The sequence below is a fragment of the Nannobrachium achirus genome (genome assembly GCF_963921795.1).
Source record: "Nannobrachium achirus genome assembly, chromosome: 16".
NCBI classification, from domain to species: Eukaryota; Metazoa; Chordata; class Actinopteri; order Myctophiformes; family Myctophidae; genus Nannobrachium; species Nannobrachium achirus.
The window spans coordinates 55,589,456-55,610,468 of NC_137823.1; the positions used below are offsets into that span (position 1 = coordinate 55,589,456).

At 41.8% G+C, this 21,013-nt stretch overlaps 1 protein-coding gene across 1 annotated transcript in view; it reads left to right on the forward strand.

The window, feature by feature from the left end:
- The window catches only part of LOC308300261 (mRNA-capping enzyme), a 137,489-nt gene that overhangs the window by 103,081 nt on the left and 13,395 nt on the right, over window positions 1–21,013 (forward strand). Inside the window, exons 13-14 of the mRNA XM_080744081.1 lie at window positions 9,047–9,147; window positions 20,512–20,578. Of these exons, the coding sequence (XP_080600207.1) occupies window positions 9,047–9,147; window positions 20,512–20,578 (168 nt within the window). The remainder of the gene's footprint in view (window positions 1–9,046; window positions 9,148–20,511; window positions 20,579–21,013) is intronic.

Below are 21,013 nucleotides of genomic sequence, written 5' to 3' on the forward strand. Positions count from 1 at the left end.
AAATCACTTATAGGCTCATTTTCCTACTTATATTGATCCAAAAAGACTGTCCATGGGGTCTATTAGGCAGAAATGCCCCTGTTGTCCAGTTTCCCCAGCAGAACCCAGCAGCTCACATAGCATAGAGTGGATCCTATAAGCCTATCACTTTTACACTATTTGTTGTGGTGAAATTGTTTTTATTTTTCATGAATGTGGTACTAGTTATCATTACAAACACATCCATGTCATCGTTGTCCCACACAAGCCATCACACTCTGCTTAACAGATGTTATGCTTTTATGTGTTTTGCCAAGTCCCGGAAAAGATGCCCTGTGATTGGCCAGTGCAGTCACTTTGATTGGCACTTGTGCCGAATGATCACCCCAAAACATTATTTATGAAATTGTAGTGGCTTGTGTGGGACAACCAAGGCATGGATGTGTTTGTAATGACAACTAGTACCACATTCATGAAAAAAAAAAAAAACACTTTTGAACACAACAAATAGTGTAAAAGCGATAGGCTTATAGGCTCCACTCTATGCTATGACAGCTGCTGCGTTCTGAAGGGGAAACTGGACAACAAAGGCATTTGTGCCTAATAGACCCCATGGACAGTCTTTTTGGATCAATATAAGTAGGAAAATGAGCCTAGAAGTGATTTAGGGTGGAGTTGTCCTCGGCGGTTGAGATCTCCATAAATGGACATAAAATGAACACTAACAGTCGGATACAGAGATCTCCATAATATACAGGCATGAAATGGACAACATCAACCGGACAGTCTGTTACAACGGGTAAAACACTGGGAGACTGGCTGAGGTCATAGTTTTTGAAGTCTGTCATATCGAAGGCCAAGATCTCAGTAAAAACCCAGAGGGGTGCCGACACTCGCACACCAGGCCTCCAGTTTGTTAGTCTGAAGGGCAGAGGTGAAGAGCAGCGATGCGTTTTCTTTCAAGTCCCATGTGCTGTACACTACACTACGAACTAGTGTTGGGGGAGGCGGGGGGGGGGGACGTAATAGTCTCTGAACCACTAATCTCTCAAGAGAGGCGCTGTTTTTCCCTTTTATTTGATGATGGTTAGCCAGATTGCTGAACCACTAGTTCACCTACACTACAGTCTACACTTGTCCTCAAAGTACCATTATTATTTGTGCTTCTGTGTTTATCAGAGTATGCTCAGGCTCATTTACTGTGGTTTCAGACAGTTATATTAGGGGTGCCACAGTTAAATTAATAATTATCCATAAATAAATATCCATTTTAACACCTTCTAAGCCTGGCCGTACTCCCTCGGACTTCCTACTGGGTCCCATCAGCCACGCCGTCTATTCCCGGACTTTTGATATAAATTATAATAAAAAAAAAAAAAACATCGGAAATTCTTCTCTGTGTCTTTTTGGAGCGATCTGAAAGGGTTAATATGCTCTGACAGTCATTTTCTGGTGCTGGGTGTGATACTCCTAATATCCAGCAGGCCACGCCGTTGACTCACATTCTGGATGGATGGCTGGCCAGGAGGAGCCTCATCCTCTCCCCAGTGTTGAAACTCAGCAAGAAGCTCAAACAAGATGGCTGGTCTTTGTCTCTGTTCGTGGATCGCGGTTTCAATCACGTTCGGGCGCCGCTTCTCTATCGCTCCTTTCCCTGCTTCGCCGCACGTAAACGAATGGAATTGATCTCCCCTCCGCCTCGCCAAAGTAAGATCGCCGACCTCTGCAGGATGAATATGTACGCTGTGTCGAGCACTCCAGTACGTGTTGTTATCATGTGGGCTTTGTTTTTTTAAAACATGTTTGTAAATAAATGGCTTATTTCTTCGGCGCTACCTCTGTTCAGAGGGTTCTGCCGCGGCTTGCAACGTGTTAATGAATCTGTTTCTGGGGCAAATTTGCTTGAGTGGTTAATCAGACTCTTCTGTTGAGTCGATTATAAACAATTTATTTTTTACAACAATTGGTTGATATTATTATTATTATTATTAATTTAGATAATTGATAGTTGCACAACTAGTTTTGTTGTATGGTGTGGTGTTTTTAAATCTGGAACAGATTTCAACATTTCGTTGTTGTTCTGGCGCGACATACAGGGGACCTTTTGCCTATTGGCTGTCGCGGCCCCCCAGACAATGGGGGAAGGGGGGAAAAGAACTGCATTAGAGCCAATCGCAGGCGAGTTTAACGCTCCTCCAGACTATGGGTTACAAACGGCAACAGGAGTAGAGATGGGATTTATGGCTCTTTGAAGTGAGCCGGATCTCTGGAATCCGTTCCTTTCAAAGAGCCGTTCAAAAGACTGGCTCATTCTAGTTACTATAGTTACTTACTTTGTAGATTTTGATTATAATTACAACAAATAACTTATACAACCCTGTATACATTTATTTCTGACATATATATAGGTACATACCTGCCATTTGTAGATCTGCTATTTTCAAATGATTTTTCTACATTTTATTAATTGGAAAACCTGTGAAACAGGACATTCTGCATAATGAGTACTTTCTACTATATTTTGATACCCATACTTTTGTACATTTACTCAAGTACATTAACATTCATAAATAAGGATAACGTGCCCACATAACCCCTCTTCTTTTTGTTGCGGTCCATTTTATGTTGTATTTTCCAAAAAAAGCCTCTTTATTTTATTTTTATTTTATTTCATGTTTTTTTTATTGTGTTATGTAGGTGGTGGGTGTTTGTGGTGGTGGTGTTTAAAAAAGATGTAAAAAATTAATAAAAAGAAAAGAAGATTATTGCAACTATGGACATAAAATGTGAATTATGAATTGAAATCATTGCAATAAAAAGTATATCTATGGGGCTTTTAAGCCGTGACATCATTTTGTAGGCAGAGGAGAATCTGCCCCCAGAGCATTTTCTGTCCCTCGCTATTTCAAAAAACAACGACTAAAAAATAACGACTAAAGTATCATTCTAACACTTTCCTTTCAACAACAAAGAGAAGAAAAATGTGTAAATAGTAAAAATAGTAAAAAGATTCACGGAAACTGGGGGCAGAAATTCTCCTCTGCCTACAAAATGATGTCATACTTAACAGCCCCTATATATATATATATATATATATATATATATAAAAGTACGTTAACAATCCAAACTTCTACTGTGGCAGAGTATTTCCACATTGATTGCAGTATTGATATTTGTACTTATGTAAAGGAATTGCCTACTTTTCCCCACAACTGTTCATTTAGAAAGGAACGGCTCCTTACTGCGAACCGGATCCCATCGTTCATTTCAAAGAGCCGTTCAAAAGACTCGATTCGTTCTCGAACGTCCCATCTCTAAACGGGAGCCAGAGAGAAAAGACTCTGCAGCTGTACATCGGCTATCATTCTTTGTGTTATGCAACCAAATGTTTATTATACAGAGAGAATCATACACGTGTTGGACAATAAAAACATTGACAGCCAGGGGGAAAAAAATCCATGAAGGACACGGAATGCAATCGTTCACTCGCCGTTGGACTATTCTGGATGTGTGGCTAACGGCTAACGCTAACGTTAGCTAGCGCTAGCTGCAGGCTAACGCAGGCATGTTATACACAATTACTCATGGAATAAAACGGCGACCCAACTCTATGTTTGCTCTTCTACAAGCTCACAACGCGAGGAGGTTAAAGTTGTACCATGTAACTTTTTTTATAAAACAAATCTTAAAATTGTCCTAACTCTTAAATCGCTAAAGTTTTAGAACACCCACTCCGTTATTTTCAGCTTCTGAAGCCTTCTCTTTATATGTTTTCTATGATCCTGACCGGGGTCCGGTTTTCGCGCAAAAATTACATCATCATACACTACCGGCCAATCACAGCGAGGGTTATACACTGCCGGCCAATCACAGCGCATCTTGAAGTGGGGTCGCTAGCTATCACAATAGGGCGGCCATATTTGTAGGCGCCCGTGTGTCTATCTATACTCGGGTGAAACACTCCGTTTCTCCGGAATGCCTGAACGCACAGGAACCAGGGACCCCTCTAAAGATAGATCTCGGCGAGGTGGAGGCAGACGCGGGGGTGGCGCGGGGGTGTGAGGCCCGGTCCGCGGCGAAAAACGGCCGAAAGACGCGGACGCTACTGACCACTAGTTGAGCAACTTACACACACAGTATAGCTTTAAGTCTGTCAGAACCGTCAGATTATCTTCTGACTGAAGTTACACAAACACTGATTATGCTACATTTAGCACTGTTAGCCCGACCAATTTAGATAGGGCACGACACGAGTCACGGTGTTGCGCACGTTACGTAATAAATTCACTTCAACCTCGTGTTGAGCAGTTAAACCTATTTGCTACGTACGTCTACAAAAACGTTCATATTTCAAAGATAAAGTGCTTACTGAAGTCTCACAGATGTCACAGTATGGTACGCTCAAGCAGAATTACCCGTATCTTTCGTATTGTTTAATAAACAGCATTTTAATCCGATCAGACGTCATTTTCTGTTGTTTTTCAGCCATGCGACCCCATCGGTTGCGAGGTGTACTGCACTTAGATACATTAATACCTTTTTAGGGAAACGACGACCGATCGGATTAAAATGCTCCTCTTTAAATAATACGATCATTACGGGACATTCTGCTGGAGCGTACCCTATGGTGACATCCGTGAGCCTTCACTAAGCAATTTATCTTTGTAATCTGACCGTTTGTGTAGACGTACGTAGCAAATTGGTTAAACTGCTCAACAGCAGATTGTGTTGAATTCACGGTTGGCGCAGCGTAGCGTCTTTACATTTAGTCCAATAATGCTAATCTACAAAGCAATCCATCATGAATGACAAGCCTATACTATTGTTGCATTTAGGCTCTTTATTAAACTATAAGCCTGTGTTTTATTGCTACACAATAATGGTAAATAAAGTAGCTTACTCTAAAATAATCCATCCATCCATCCATCCATCTTCAACCGCTTATCCAGCATCGGGTCACTGGGGTAACAGTTCCAACTGAGATTTCTAGAGTTCCTTAATAATAATAATTAAAATAAACAATACTAATGATTATAATTGCGACCGTCAGGTCGCAGTTACTATGAAAACCTCCACCGCCTGTCTGTCTGTCCGTCAGTCTGTCTGTCACGTCACGTCACATCACACTTTTTTGCCCCTATCCATGTGAAATTTTCCACACACAATCCTTGTCTGCCAATCCACAACCTCCACCCTTCCAGGGACCCCCGCCAAATTTTTTAAAACACATTTTTGAATACTGCTCCTACAGTTTTTGCCCTAAAATCACACAAATCGCTACACAGTATGTCTACACTTATCTCATCGACATGGATCTGTCCCATATAGCGCCACCATCAGGTCGATTTTTTAACACATTTTTGGACCTAAACTTTTTTTTTTCTAAAAAAAATTTTTCAAACTTTTTTTTTTTTTCAAAAACATTTTTTTTCAAACTTTTTTTGGAGCGGTGAAAGCGCTCCCAATGAACAGGTATATCCGTGGGTATGTGGCTGGCTGGCTGGCTGGCTGGCTGGGTGGCTGGCTGGCCCTGTCCGTAGCCTGGGCACAGTGTTGGGAAAGTTCACTTTAAAAACGAACTAGTTCAAGTTCAGAACTTCAAAAATGAACTAGTTCATTTTTAGTTCATAATTCCCCATTATGAACTAAAGTTCATGGTTCCCCAAAATGAACTACATAGTTCTTTTTTAGTTCTTTTTTTAACCATATTTTTTTTATACTTTTGGCTATTCAAAAAAAGGAAAAAATATATATATAAAGGTCTATATATATATAAATGTTTAGACGTTGCTGCATGCTATTATTTGTCAAAATTATTGACTCAGCCCATATAGAACCACACACAGCAATAATTTCATCCAACTTAACATTGAGGTGCCCACAATATGTATGTGCCCACTGCCTAGTTCCCAGTCTTCCTGCACCCTTATTGTGAAGGGCTGAATGTAATAACCATGTTATTGTCTCATTGTGTGAAATATCATAATATTCAAAACAAATATTTGACTCCAATTGATTCCCCACACAGTATTGACTTGATATAGCAATAAAGAATATATATATATTACACAGCAGTTGTGGGAAAACTAAGACATTGTTCAAAAAACACAATTCCGATTTTGGTCATTTTGGAAATAGGGCAAAACATATATTTTTCTTCAATCTACTGTCTTGACACTCTAACCAAAATTGTTCTATAAACCATAATCTACAAATTGGAAGTGAAAGAAACTTTAACACACATTTGAAATGAAAACAAAAAATTACATGTACAAGGAACCCCACTAGAAAAAAAAAAAAAATTACATGTACAAGGAACCCCACTAGAAGGCAGACGTTTCTAAACCGTGCACAGCATGTTTCCGCGTTGGTTAAAATAGCTGATCTACAAGCTCACGTTGTCTCGTGGATGCGACGCGTTGTGAGCTTGCAGATCAGCTATTTTCGCCGTGCAACACACATAGTAGGACAAAGTATAGTCAGTCAGGCTTGCGAGACGAGGAGGAGATTCACACAGTGCAGCAGCAGAGTGCAGACAGCACCGCATATCGGAACGTTCACGAGATGCAGTAGGCACTGCTGCGTGCTGCTGCGTGCAGTGCCTACTATTGGAGCATGTGAATGAAAAGAGAGACGAGAGGAGCAGAGGACAGACGACCGCGGAGGCGCGGACCGCCGCATGAACGGCCGACGAACGCCGACGAACGTCGTTCACGGGCGTCAGAATGACCGCGTTCGACAATATCGTTCATCAAGCGAAAACAATTACGTTCAGTTCACGTTCGCCCAAAATATGAACGTGTTCATGAACGATCGTTCTTTGAACGCGTTCGGGTACAACACTGCCTGGGCAATACCTTGAGTGGCCACACACAACACACTAGTTAAAGGAGGGGCGCTGTTTTGTGCAGGCCAGGCACACTCACCACTCACTCACAGGCACAGTTTACACTCACTCACTCACTCACATAGGGTACAGCTGCTCAAATTCACCGCTCCACTTCGAACCGAGGTTTGATTTTTACACTAACTTCAACACACCAATCCACCAGATTTTATATTGACTGTGTGTCAATTCTTGTTTCTGTGTATCCCCTTGGTGTGCAAACTTGTTACTGGACAACCAAACAGATACTTGATGGGTTTGTGTCCTGAAATCTACACCCTTCATGTTACAGTGCTGTCTTCCTAAGTGTCATGTATGCATACTGTGGATAATGACAGTAGATTGTGGAAAGATGTGGTGGGTGGGTCATGATCTTACGACATAGAAACATTATTTGGAAAAATTGTGCGGCCTAAATAATAGAGGCGACCGCGGTTTTCCCGGTGAACCTAAGCACAACGGTGGGGGCCGATGGGCAAGGAGGGTCGCAAGCTTATAAGAAACAACTAAAACAAGACCTTAAACCTGGCGAAAACAGTTGCGTGCATTAGCGCAAGATGACGCCCCACCGTTGCGCTCAGGTTCACCGGGAAAACCGCGGGCGCGTCCTAGAGAAACCCCAACTGAAGCGAGCAGAATCATTGTTAATACATTTAATTCGACCTTTAATTGGACTTGCAGACCCATTCTTGTCAATTTGAAATTCAATTTATTCTATGCAGACAGTTAATTTCAACTGTAAATCCTCTTAAGAGATTATTTAATTATTGCTTTTTACCAGGAAACTAAATATCTGGATTTTTTTCATTTATAATACCTTTCATTTTGTTTTCCATTCATCGCTGCTGTCTAGTTGTTGACAGCAACATCTGAGGGTGGTGTTCAGACAAACATGCACAGTTTTTCCTACGCTCTCAGATCGTTATAATTAAAGTGGCATGAAACCCTAGACTGATTTTGTAGTTTGTTTTAAAGTTCAGATTAACCCTGAACTTGCTTTAACTATTGAAAAATAGCAGATATACAAGCTCACAGCGCGGCACCGAGTGCCGCGCTGCGAGTTTGTAGATCTGCTATTTTTGAAAAAGTCGTGAAAATGTGTGCAAATCTTACTCAAATTTTGCTTCCGGGGGGTCCCTGGAACTCTATTTTGAGATGGGGTCCGTGGCCAAATAAATATCAGTTTGGGGGTCCTTGATATGAAAACGTTTGAGAACCACTGACATAGTAGAACATAGTAGAACAGACTAACTGAGCTCCAGTTGAAGTGAAAAGGACCTTTTCTTTGACGATGGCTGGCCAGATTGCTGACATAGAAACACAGGTTTTTCAAAAAACCTTAGAAGGATTCAAAAGACACTTATAGAATTATAATTTTCACAATTTTTCAAAAATAGCAGATCTACAAGCTCGCAGCGCTGCAATCGGTGCCGCGCTGTGAGCTTGTATATCTGCTGTTTTTCAATAGTTAAAGCATGAAATAATAATACAGTATAATGTGTACCCGTTCTGAATGGGTTAAAAACAACATAGAAGGGGGGCACGGTGGCGCATCAGTAGCACTGTCGCCCCACAGCTAGAAGGTCCCGGGTTCGATTCCCTCTGGGGGCGTGTTCTCTCCTCCGTGTCTTTCTGTGTGTAGTTCTCCCTGTGTCCCCATAGGAAAGGTACCTTCACAAAAAACATGCAGTAATTCTAGTCTCTATACTGCCTCCCCCTGGCCAGCCCCTTCAGGTGATAAGAACACTTATGCTCACTCGTGCATTGAAGGAAGCATTAGCTCAGTTCAGTTTAGGCATTTGGCACTGGGTGCAAAATAGGTTAGGAAATCACACTAGGTGAAAAATGGGTTACAAAATATTAAAATAAAAGTTATTTTATTTTATTTTTATTTTTTTAATAGAAAATAGAGAGAGGTAAAACACTTGACAGGCTGCGGCTAATTCACAGTCACACACCTAAAACTAACGCACCCATTTTACATTTTCTACTGTCGTTTTTAAACCGAACAATGGAAACAAAATCCAAAATCAGCCTAGGATTTCATCCCCCTTTCAGTCTACCATGCTATGGGTCGACCAAGGCATATCAACTTAACCCTGTGTTTGTGGATGCAGTATTGTGGCGCCTATACTATATCCACATTGTAAACATCTCTGTGCTGTGTGTCCCTCCCTGCAGAGATACAAAGCCGGGAGGTGTGACGAAATCCTGAAGTGGAAGCCCCCCAGTCTCAACTCCGTTGACTTCCGCCTCAAAATCACCAAAGTGGGCGGGGAAGGGTGAGTCATTCACTGTTGCCGGGGAGACGCTCTGCCTGATCATTCTAACGGCACCTATCACTCCGGTACACGGTACCCGGTGTACTTTTAGCTGTCTGAGTGAGTGCTGCTGTTGCGGTGGCCACCAGACGCTAATGCTCTGAGGCATGCTGGTTTGGAACAAAGTGAAGTGTATTGAATTTCGGCGATGCTTCCCCTCCCCCATTTTAATCCCTTTCGATCATCTATAGCCTATATTGTTTATGTTTGCCTTAGGCTCCCGTTCAGGTTTAATGACAACATGGCCCTGTAATGCTACAAGGAGGTGCTATAACATATTGAGCTTGAGGTTATTTCTGCTTTCGATCATACACTTTTAATCACTGAGGTTATTTTCTGTTACATATAGACTATATACTGTATGTGCAAACAAAGCACTAGTTGCATTCATTTATGCTCTGCATTTTTGGAGCTGTGTGAAACACAGGCTCCCTATACGTGGCTGTGTGGGTCTGTGTGTCTGTGTGTCTGTGTGTGTGTCTGTCTGTGTGTCTGTATGTAGCCTGACTTCGGCGCGTAACTAGTGCCGCACCATTTACGCCACTCGCACAATATATACATCAAAATGTGCGGCTCGGCCGGGAATGGTGTTCTATTACCTTTCGTTCCGATCCGCCTTACCATGCCGACGTAATCGGCAAAAAACAACGCTTAATTGTCCCCATTGACTTATAATGGGACAATGCAAGAAATCACTTTCAAGTATTTTTCTCTCGTAAACCATAGGAGCTACAGTTTCAAACCTCGGAGAGGAGATTCATAATGATTTTAAGAATGAATCGAAAAATAATTACATCACTCGGCCTCATGGTGGCGCTATAACGGCCCACTTTACGTTTTGCCCCGTAACTCTTGAACCGTGGATCGGAAAATTAAAATTCTTTTTTCCCTGGATTCCTTGGGTCAAGACTCAAGACGCATCTCCCCATATAGGCCACGCCCATTTGCGCCAGGATAGATTTTCCGCCATCTTGAATTTTCTCCAAAACACACTTTTTGCTCCTTTTCCTACATATTTTCTTCAAATGTCACAAAAATCGGTACACATGATCTACACACACACACACACACACACACACACACACACACACACACACACACAGCTCCACTTCACATGGGTGTGATTTTTTATTGTGATCCTCAGAAAATAAATGATCCTTGTCCCAGAGATTCAGAGATAATTGAGAAATGAAAGCATCACAGATCATATCAATTATATATTTATACTGTATAAAAGATTTATTTTAACTGCATTACTTCAACCATATGTATTTCATTGCCCAGCGTCCCCCAGGCGGTATGTACTTGAACCCCGCCCTTTCTGCACCAGATCTCTTTGCCAGAAATAGCTGATCTACAAGCTCTGCTATATTAGCTGAATGTTCACAGAATGTCTGTCTGTGTTAGTCAGTCTGTGTGTGTGTGTCCGTCTGTGAGGAGCTGATCTCCGGCACCGTTGGACTGGTGGGCTTGAAACTGTGCAGGCATAATCCTTGGAGGCCAAGTAAAAAGCAATCTATAATGGTGTTTCAGACTAGATGGAGATTGCATCTGTCCTCTGCTGGACTGTCCCAGCATTGTAGCATTCACGCTATTTTTCTTGAATGTTCCCCCCCAGAATAGGGATGATAAGGGTTCAAGTGGTTAAAGTTATTTTCAATCTGTCCTAAATGGGAACTGATAATCTCTCTCAGGGGGAAAGAAGATTTACATATTTACTTATCGTTTTATGACATAAATGTAAGGTGCTAGTATCAATGTAATTCAGAGGTGCCGTGGATGAAAAAAATATTTACAGTCAGTGGAGACAAAAAGGTTTGAGAATCACTGTATTGTGCAATGGTGTTCTGTCATTGTAGAGTGCGAATGGGCGAAGTACATTGTAAAACGCATTTGAGTGATCAGAAAGATTAGAAAAGGTGCTATATAAATTGAATCTATATATTACCAGTAAGACGCCTAAGGGCGAAAAGCAACCTCTCGCACCATCTGCGAGAAGTCTCGCACCATCTGTTAGTGTGGTTCCCCTAACAGGGCATCATCTGGGAATACCCATATATGGACTTTTATTTTATTTAATCAGACCAGTTACCCATATATGGAGATCCCTGATACCGGATATATGGGCATATATGGAGATCCATGTATATGGAGATATGGGCATATTGGTTTGACTGACATGTATATATATTGGCATTCACAGATAAGGGAGTTATCCTGGTGATGTCAGAATGAGTCAGCCATATCCATATATGGAGATCCGGGTGATATAGAGTTGATGATGACAGTGTTGGTCAGCTCCACATATGGAGGTCCATGACATCAGGGATCTCCATATGGTTAGGTCAGCCTCCATATACATATGGGCAGGATCATAGACATATAAAGGTCGACGCCTCCTCGGCTCTGGGGCGTTGGTAAAAGAGGACTGGCAAGCTATATATGGGCATGTCAGCCTCCATATATGGGCAGGTCAGCCATTGGCATTGAGGTCAGCTATAGACATTGAGGGGTTGCGGAATCGCGGACCTGCTGACAGGATGTGGCGGTTTACATACTTAACTGCGACCTTCAGTCGCAAATTACCCAGCAGAGCACATCCACTCACACTGCTCTACAGTCTGCCCAGCACATCCACTCAACACTGCTCTACAGTCTGCCCAGCACATCCACTCAACACTGCTCTACAGTCTGCCCACGGATGCCTCTTGACTTGTCCTGCTGTCCAGGAGAGTAAAAGTGATCATTGTTCTTGTCTTTAAAGAATGTTCAGATGAAAGGAGAAAATGGGCGCAGTGCAGGCTCCTCCGGTCTTCTGATCTGTGTTGGTTTCTCTGGGAGCGAGACAGACAGAGAGACAGAGAGAGAGGAGGAGGAGGGAGCTTGTTCACCAGCCCACACAATCCATCCTTGAGCACGTCTGCATGCCACTGAGACTTTCATCACCACCTCTGAAAAGGCGCACAAAGACTGCAACTGATTATGGGGTTGGGGGAGGTTTGGTGCGGCGGAGAAAGAGAGGAGAACAAGGTGGATGAGAGGAAACGATGCCAGAATACTGGCAAATGCCCCACCTGTGGTTTGGAACTAAAAGAAATCTCTAGCTGTTGTGTTTTTTTTCCCCGCTTGAATTATGGATCACTAGCGTCCACATTATTTCTAAAGCGAATTACTAATTAGTATGTGAATAGCAATGCCCTGTTCCAGAGTTTGGTTGAAAAAGCCAGTAACATGCTTGTTTTAGTCAACCTGCTATTTTTCCCCCTTCACACTGGACAAACATTTAATTTGGTGTATTAGAAATGAACACTTTTAGCTGTTGCCATAGCAGTCAGCTTGTCTTCGTCAGCATTGCTGGTTTAAAATGGTTCAGGAGGAGTAGTACTGTAAACATGCATGATTAATGCTTTTCTTATATTTTAAGTTTGTAGTCTTTTCAAATTTGTCTCACCAGAACAGTGGGTTTTATTTGACCATAGAGAAACGCTTGAAGCAATTCACTGTGGTGGAATTTCATATGGAGATTTGATTTCAAGCCTTACTCCCCTGCCCGGCAAGGGAGTGCCAGGCTTGAAATATTGTGCAAATGTAAGCTTTGTGAGGTGAATTCAAATTGCGGGGACCAAAGCAAATAATAATGGTGATGTTTCAGTTGTTGCTGTCAGCCAGGCCTGGTCCTGAGCAGCATCTTTTGGATGGTAATGTGTTTCAGCACTTTGCAGCGTACCATCAATGTAATACATTTATATAAGCACGTTGTCTCACTTTATACTCTTACAGAGACCCCAACTGTTCCCCTATGTGCAAGGGCTTGGCGGCAGTGGCAGGGAAATACTTCCCTTTAACATGAAATGATGAGCAGAACCTGGCTCTAAGTGGGTGGCCATCTGCCTTTACCAGTTGGGTTGAGAGAGAGAGAGCGGAGGAGAGCGAGGGGGAGAGAGACAGAGATGCACACAACAACAACAATGGCAATCTGTAGCTTCGAGTAAACATGGTCAAGACCTTAGAGGGACACTCACTCGCCTCCCAACCAGGTGCACTGCAGCAATATGCGTTTATATTCTGTTCTGAAGGTATAATTAAAATGCTTTTTAGATTAGATGCTTTATTGTGAATGCATAATAAAACACAACGTACAATGTACTGTGGCAGCAACTCTCTCCACTTCGCAGCATAAAAGCTTGAAATGGCCCATAAAAAGATGGAAATATGTACACAAATATAATGCACTATAAAAAAATAAGTCATTATGATAATAAAATCTATAATGCCTGAACATTAACATTAAAATACCTACAGTAGCAGCAATATTTTAGAGCAATTTTGTATTGCACCCGAGGGCTGGCATTCAAAATGAAAAGGAAAACGATCATATAATACCTTATTATTGCAACAACATTGCACAAATGCACTTAGCTGTAGGTTTATATTGCACTTGGGGGTTAGCTTTCTTTCCCTTTTACGTCATTTCGATTTCAGTTTTGGCATTGAATCCCCATGACCTTCAGTATGATCATGAATGGTTCTGAAGAATAAATTGTCTTGGGACATTGTTTCTTTGTATGTGAGTGGACAGCTCTGTATAGGAAAAAACAAGCTATGTTTGAGCCGGTGATGGAACCCTTTTACGCTTGCTACCTTACCCATTTAGGCCTAGAATTATTGAATGCTTTAGCTATTTAAAAATAGCAAATATACAAGCTCACAGCGCGGCACCGAGTGCCGCGCTGCGAGCTTGTAGATCTGCTATTTTTGAAAAAGTCGTGAAAATGTGTGCAAATCTTTGAATATATGTGTATTTTCAAAGCGAACGTTAGTAACTCAAATTTTGCTTCTGGGTGGTCCCTGGAACTAAATATTTTGAGATGGGGGGTCCTTTGCCAAATAAATATCATTTTGGGGGTCCTTCACATGAAAAGGTCTGAGAACCACTGACACAGTAGTCTCTCAAGAACAGACTAACTGAGCTCCAGTTAAGTGAAAATAACGTTTTCTTTGACGATGGCTGGCCAGATTGCTGACATAGAAACTTAGGGTTTTCAAAAAATCTTTAGAAGGATTCAAAAGACACTTATAGAATCGGGTCAAAATTCTAATTTTCACGATTTTTCAAAAATAGCAGATCTACAAGCTTGCAGCGCGGCACTCGGTGCCGCGCTGTGAGCTTGTATATCTGCTATTTTTCAATAGTTAAAGCATAAAATAATGATACACAATAATGTGTACCCGTTCTAAATGGGTTAACCCAAGGCGCTGTAGAGCTCACTTTCACACTTTGCACCCCTGATGACAAATGAAATGCCTCTTTGCACCCCGTGGGAAGTGACTTCTGCAGACGCTCTGCTAAGTCTCTGTTCCACTGCTCGTGGGAGGCGGAATGTTCTTCTCCACATCATTCTTCATTCGCTGCATGGCCCCTGGTCAAGACCTGTTGACATTTCCTCAGTTACATTTGAAGGCATTGTGTCAGTATCAATACAGCGTTTCATCGGCGAGGGCTGTGGTCTGTGGACATGACTGCCGTGTGTGATATAACCCGTCCTCGGCACTAGGGCTGGGCAATTGGATGAAAATATATCAAACAACATAACTAATTTTGCTCATGTACTGCAGGTTAATTGAATAACCGAGAAGCAATTATTCAAGCAGAAGCAGATAAAATAAATGTATTTCTTATATGTCAATGAATTGACACAAAGTGGACTGAACTTGTGGTTAGGGATGGGACGATACGCGATATTATCGTTTATCGCGATAAAAAAAGACTTACGATAATCGTATCGTGGAGATTTAATTTATCGTGATATCGTCCTCCGTCTTGCACTGGGAGCAATTCACCTTTTATTTGCCGAGCTGCATATTCGGTACCATTTAAACCCTCCGTAATTGGTAAAAGTTACTTCAGTCATCAGCTGGGTGAAACTGTAAAAGCATACTCAGCAAACACAGCCTTGCAATAGAGACAGACCCCGCTCTATCTTCCAAGGGAAAATAGACTATGCACCCACTGCACACAACATGTGGTAGAAACAAAGCTACACTTTCTAACCACCTTCCCACTATACCAAGACATCAGAGACACATACTTCCTTCCCACAGATTACACACACCCGAAGTGAGTTTGAAAACATCCATACCTACTGGGAGAAATACAACAATGCGCAAACAGAGCAGCAAGATTTGTGAACTGTTGCGACAAAAGAAGGCTAGAAACACAACCACCCCAAGGACTACAAACCATGGATTGACATCTAGACCTACTGCACATACAGTATGAAACAGAGCTGATATAATACAGTATCTGGCTTAAAGTCCTGTTCGCAATTTGGTGTTAGGGGAGTTTCTCACCTGAAATGAGTCAGTGGGTCCCTAGACATTAAAAGTCACAGAGGTGCTCGTCCGCCATAGTGCCACGAATGGCGCAAATGGCCAAATCAAATATGGCTGCCATCGGCTATGAGGAAAATCCAACTTTTCTGTTTCTGGGTGTATATGCACATGTAATACCTCTATTTGGACCAATTGTGGTGTGGGGAATTCATTTCTGATATTGTTTTGACCATTTTGGGTGATTTGGACCTCAAAAAGTCATGGTCAAGGTCATTTTGCTATTCCGAAGACCGTGGGCCATAACTTGGCCATTGTTAGGAGTAAAAACAGGTGCAGTAGGTCTAAATCAACTAATGCTGACATGTATAATTCATTTCTGACATTGTTTTGACCATTAAGGATCATCTTGTCTTTGAAATATCAATGTCAATGCCATTTTTCAAAAACGATTTTGTTCATTACTTGCACTTTTATAGTATTTTGTGTAAGTTTGTTACTATTTTATAGTAAGTTTGTTTTGTTTATAACAAAAGACATACTAGTGAGAAATACAACAAGTAAGCATCCACATTTAACTTTAAATTGGGGTTTAAAATGGGTGTTTAAATGAGCAAATAAGACTATTTACGAATAAAAGTGACAAATAAAATTACACAACAAAATCACACACAAAATCAAATAACAATTTCCTTCAAAGTGCACCATATTGGGATTGTGTGCATGCAAGTTAGTATGAGGTGTTTTTACAGGATAGATTTGGCATTGTTCCATGGCAAAATATGATGCACAGAACTCCATCAGTGTCAAGTGTCTTGCTTCAGACATGGCAGGAGTGTACTAAAGTCAAAGTGCTCCTTCCATCCATCAGAGCTTGACATTGACTTTTTGAGGCAGTTGTCCTTTGGACAAGTATATTTCCCATTCACTTGTCCGGAGACAAAAGTCACTTGTCCGGATAAAAATGTCATACATTGAAATAATAACAAAAGGACGGCTAATGACCCCCCTTGCTCCCTCCACTCCATAATATGGGCACTTGTCCCGGACAACAGGACAAGCCTTTATGTCATGCCCTGTTCCATGTTCCATTGGTTCTAGTCTTTCCTCAGGTTCCTTGGCTGTTCAAGCAGGTGGCAAGAAATGCGCTAGAAAGGTGCCTTGTTGGTCTCAGCAGTTGTACTTCTCTGCTACCAATACTGTGTCTTGTTCTGTCAAGGTCTTTGCCTCTCCAAAGTTTGTTAGACATTGTACTCGGTCAGAAGCCATAACTACATGTTTAATCCTCACCTGGCCCATGCAGTCATCTCCTGTCTCCAAGGCATATGTGCCTTGATCACCGTCTTGGCTAGTGGTGCTCCAAGATGAGACTGCTTGATGCAGTGCAAGTGAGTCTCACCAGTGCCATACTGCTGCCAGATCTCCTTCATCCCCAGTGCTTGGAAATATGGGGTGTAGTATAGCAGTAATGTGAAGGAGACAACAACTCTCTGGGGTCCGCTCATAGTTCCGACATCCCATTATTCTGACCATTAGGTTAGTGGAGGTTAGGGATAGGCTTAGTTATAATGGAGGCTGTACATGCACCAGGTGTCAGCCTCCTCAATCCTATTCAAGATGTCTGGGATCTCTTCTCCACTAGCGACATCATCAACAGAGACAACAGAGCTGATAATGGTAAATGGACTGCATTTACAGTATATAGCGCTCTTCTCCAAAGCGCTGTACAATGTATTTCACATTCACCCATTAACACACACATTCACACATACATTCACACCAAGAAACCATGCAAGGTGGCGGTGCTCATCGGGAGCAGTTAGGGGTTCAGTGTCTTGCTTAAGGACACTTCGACAAATAAGCAGGAGGAGACATAAATCGACCCTGGAACCTTCAGATTCCAAGGCAGCCGTTCTACCTACATCACCACAAGCTTGAATGGACACCATATTCCGAACACACAGCTGGAGAGCTGTTTGTTCTCCTCAGACACCCAGAATTTGTAAAGTTGATGAGGGATGGGTGCGTCTATCGACTCTGTTATCTCTGATGATGATGAGTGGCTCCCTGCAAAAGGGGCTGGAGGTGAAGAGATCCCAAAGATTGAACTAGATTGAGGAGGCTGTCACCAAGCTGCTGGTACATGTGGAGTCAACTGGCCCTATTATAACTAAACCTACCCATAACCCTAACCTAATGGAGGGAATAATGGGTCGCCAGGATTATGAGTGGACCCCAGAGAGTTGTCGTAGTGATACTTCCAAGCACTGGGGATTAAGTAGATCTGGTAGCAGTATGGCACTAGGTGTGCAGCGGCACATGCTTCTACAGCATCAAGCAGTCTCTCATCTTGGAGCACCACTAGCCAAGACAGTGATCAGGGGACATATGCCTTGGAAACTGGAGATGACTGCATGGGCCAGGTGGGGACTAAGCATGCAGCTATGGCTTCTGACCAAATACAATATCTAACAAACTTTGGAGAGGCAAAGACCTTGACAGAACAAGACAGCATTGGTAGCAGAGAAGTACAACTGCTGCCTGAGACCATCAAGACACCTTTCTAGTGCATGTCTTGCCACCTGCTTGCAACAGCCAAGGAACCTGAGGAAAGACTAGAACCAATGGAACATGGACGGATGCAAGGGACACTTTAACTCTCGAGGATATGGCTGCCTTGCTGAATACATCCTGTAAAAACACATCATACTAACTTGGATGCACACAATCCCAATATGGTGCACTTTGAGGGAAATTGTTATTTAATTTTGTGTGTGCTTTTGTTGTGTGATTTTATTTGTCACTTTTATTCGTAAATAGTCTTATTTGCTCATTTAAACACCCATTTAAAACCCCCCTTTAAAGTTAAATGTGGATGTTTACTTGTTGTATTCCCATTAGTATGTCTTTTGTTATAAACAAAACAAACTTACTATAAAATAGTAACAAACTTACAAAAAATACTATAAAAGTGCAAGTAATGAACAAAATCGTTTTTAGAAAATGGCATTGACATTGATATTTCAAAGACAAGATGATCCTTAATGGTCAAAACAATATCAGAAATGAATTATACATGTCAGCATTAGTTGATTTAGACCTACTGCACCCGTTTTTACTCCTAACAATGGCCAAGTTATGGCCCACGGCCTTCGGAATAGCAAAATGACCTTGACCATGACCTTTTGAGGTCCAAATCGCCCAAAATGGTAAAAACAATATCAGAAATGAATTCCCCACACCACAATTAGTCCAAATAGAGGTATTACATGTGCATATACACCCAGAAACAGAAAAGTTGGATTTTCATCATAGCCGATGGCAGCCATATTTGATTTGGCCATTGCGCCATTCCTGGCACTATGGCGGACGAGCACCTCGGTGATTTTTCATGTCTAGGGACCCACTGACTCATTTCAGGTGAGAAACTCCCCTAACACCAAATTGCGAACAGGACTTTAAGCCAGATACTGTATTAATACCTTTAAATGCATTTTGAGAAAGAATAATGCTGCTATTTGTTCCAAAAGTGTACCCTGTATATATATACTGTATATATATATATATATATATATATATATATATATATATATACTGTATATATATATATATATATATACTGTAATATATACTGTATATATAAAATGTCACAATGCGACATAGCTCTGTTTACACAATGCTGTACCCCCTCCAACTGTATATACAGTATGTTCCCCATTTTCAACTGTTTTTATTTAACTTGTAACACTTGCTTTGGCAATGTAAACATATGTTTTCTCATGCCTATAAAGCTCCTTTGAATTGAATTGAATTGTAAAAGCAATGTCTCCTCCCACGGACCAGCTAATACTCACTTTCTTCTCCTTTCCTTGATGGTGTTGTTGAATTGAGGGCCCTCAGTCATCATGACCCAATGACGTGGCCATAAGTGCACACTGTGGTTTAGCTATCAGTTTACAGCTCACCAAGCACCCTTATTTCCGTTCCACGCGTCGCCCACCCTCTGCTGTAGTAATACAAAGCCCATTGCTGGTGCTAAGTCTGTGACACTTCCATGCTGTGCTTAAGTGCAGATTAGAAGTGTATGGAAATAACCACGGAATGGGTGTGATTTAGTAGAATGGGCCAAGGAGCAGCATGTGATTACGACCATCTGCGGGGCGTGCTCCTCTGGGTTGAGAAACAATCGCTGCAGGGACACACGGCCAGGATATACATACAGTATAGACCAGTGGTTCCCAAACACTGTGCCAAGAGACAGGTCCTGGTGTGCCTTTGGATGTTGTGAGAACCAAACAATTCACCCTTTGTCAAGTCCCGCCCGTGTCCCGCCCCTCTTCACACCCATTGGTTGCTGTGTCTTGGTGGGACACTCGGTGGGACACTCCATCCACTACCATTGTAATTCAGTTGCTTCATATTGTTATTCTGTGTGTTCAATTCTCATTTCAAACTTTGTTTCAGTAAAATGGAGCTGCTCAGTGGCAGTAAAGTGACTAAGCATGTTTTTAAATGTTTTTATTTCTCCAAACATTATGTTTTAGCAAATTCAACGTAAAAAAGGCGGAACCAGGGCGGGACAAGGCAGATAGAACCTGCTGGTTGGTCAGTCAGTGACCAACCAGAAGGCTAACAAAGGGTGAATTGTTATAAATGGCTCCATTGTTGGTTCCATTTGTACAGTACTCTGTCCACTCGATTTGTAGAGTGGACAAATGTAAATAGTTAAATTAACACTGAGGAAATTACATCATAATCGAGATACAAATCGTATGTGGTCTAACAACATGCATAACAAAATGGATGTCCTTGAAATTAAAAAGATAGGGAATCACTGATCTACAACCTTCTTTGAAGTTTACATGGGAATTGACTTTACTGTTAGTGCTCTGATCTGACTGTAGCACCTTTATACCTCCAATAAGCAGCAGGGCTTGTGTTGAGATCTGGCCCTTGGCGAGAGCAGGTATTAATGGAGATCTTTTGTCTTTACAGGTTGCTCCCTCAGACTGTTGGCTTGCTGTATGTGGGCAGCTACGACAGGCCCTTTGCACAGATGAAGGTAAGATAACAGCTAGGGCAATATATCTATCTTTACATCAATATTGTGATATGACACCAGATATCGTCTGTGATTTTGGCCATCGTATGTATATCATGAATATGGCATAAGTGTTGTTTTTTTTCTGGTAAGGTAATTCCTATTTTATACTTAAAATAAATAGAAAATAGCCGTTTGACAATGTCACAATGCATCGAATTGTGACATGTTGACTGTTGAGAGCATGTAGATCTTTTGAAAAAAATAAAACAAAAGGATTAAATGTGTACACGTCTACACACGGACCAATCGTGAGTTCCCAGAAGTTATTTTTCTCGCCACTAGGGGGGCGAGAAGAACCTCTGGACCAAAACTATGGTATTCCTGGCCAGGAAGTTGTCCCAGGCTCAGAATCTGGACAATACCGGATGTAGAGCCCCGTGCAAACCCTCAAAA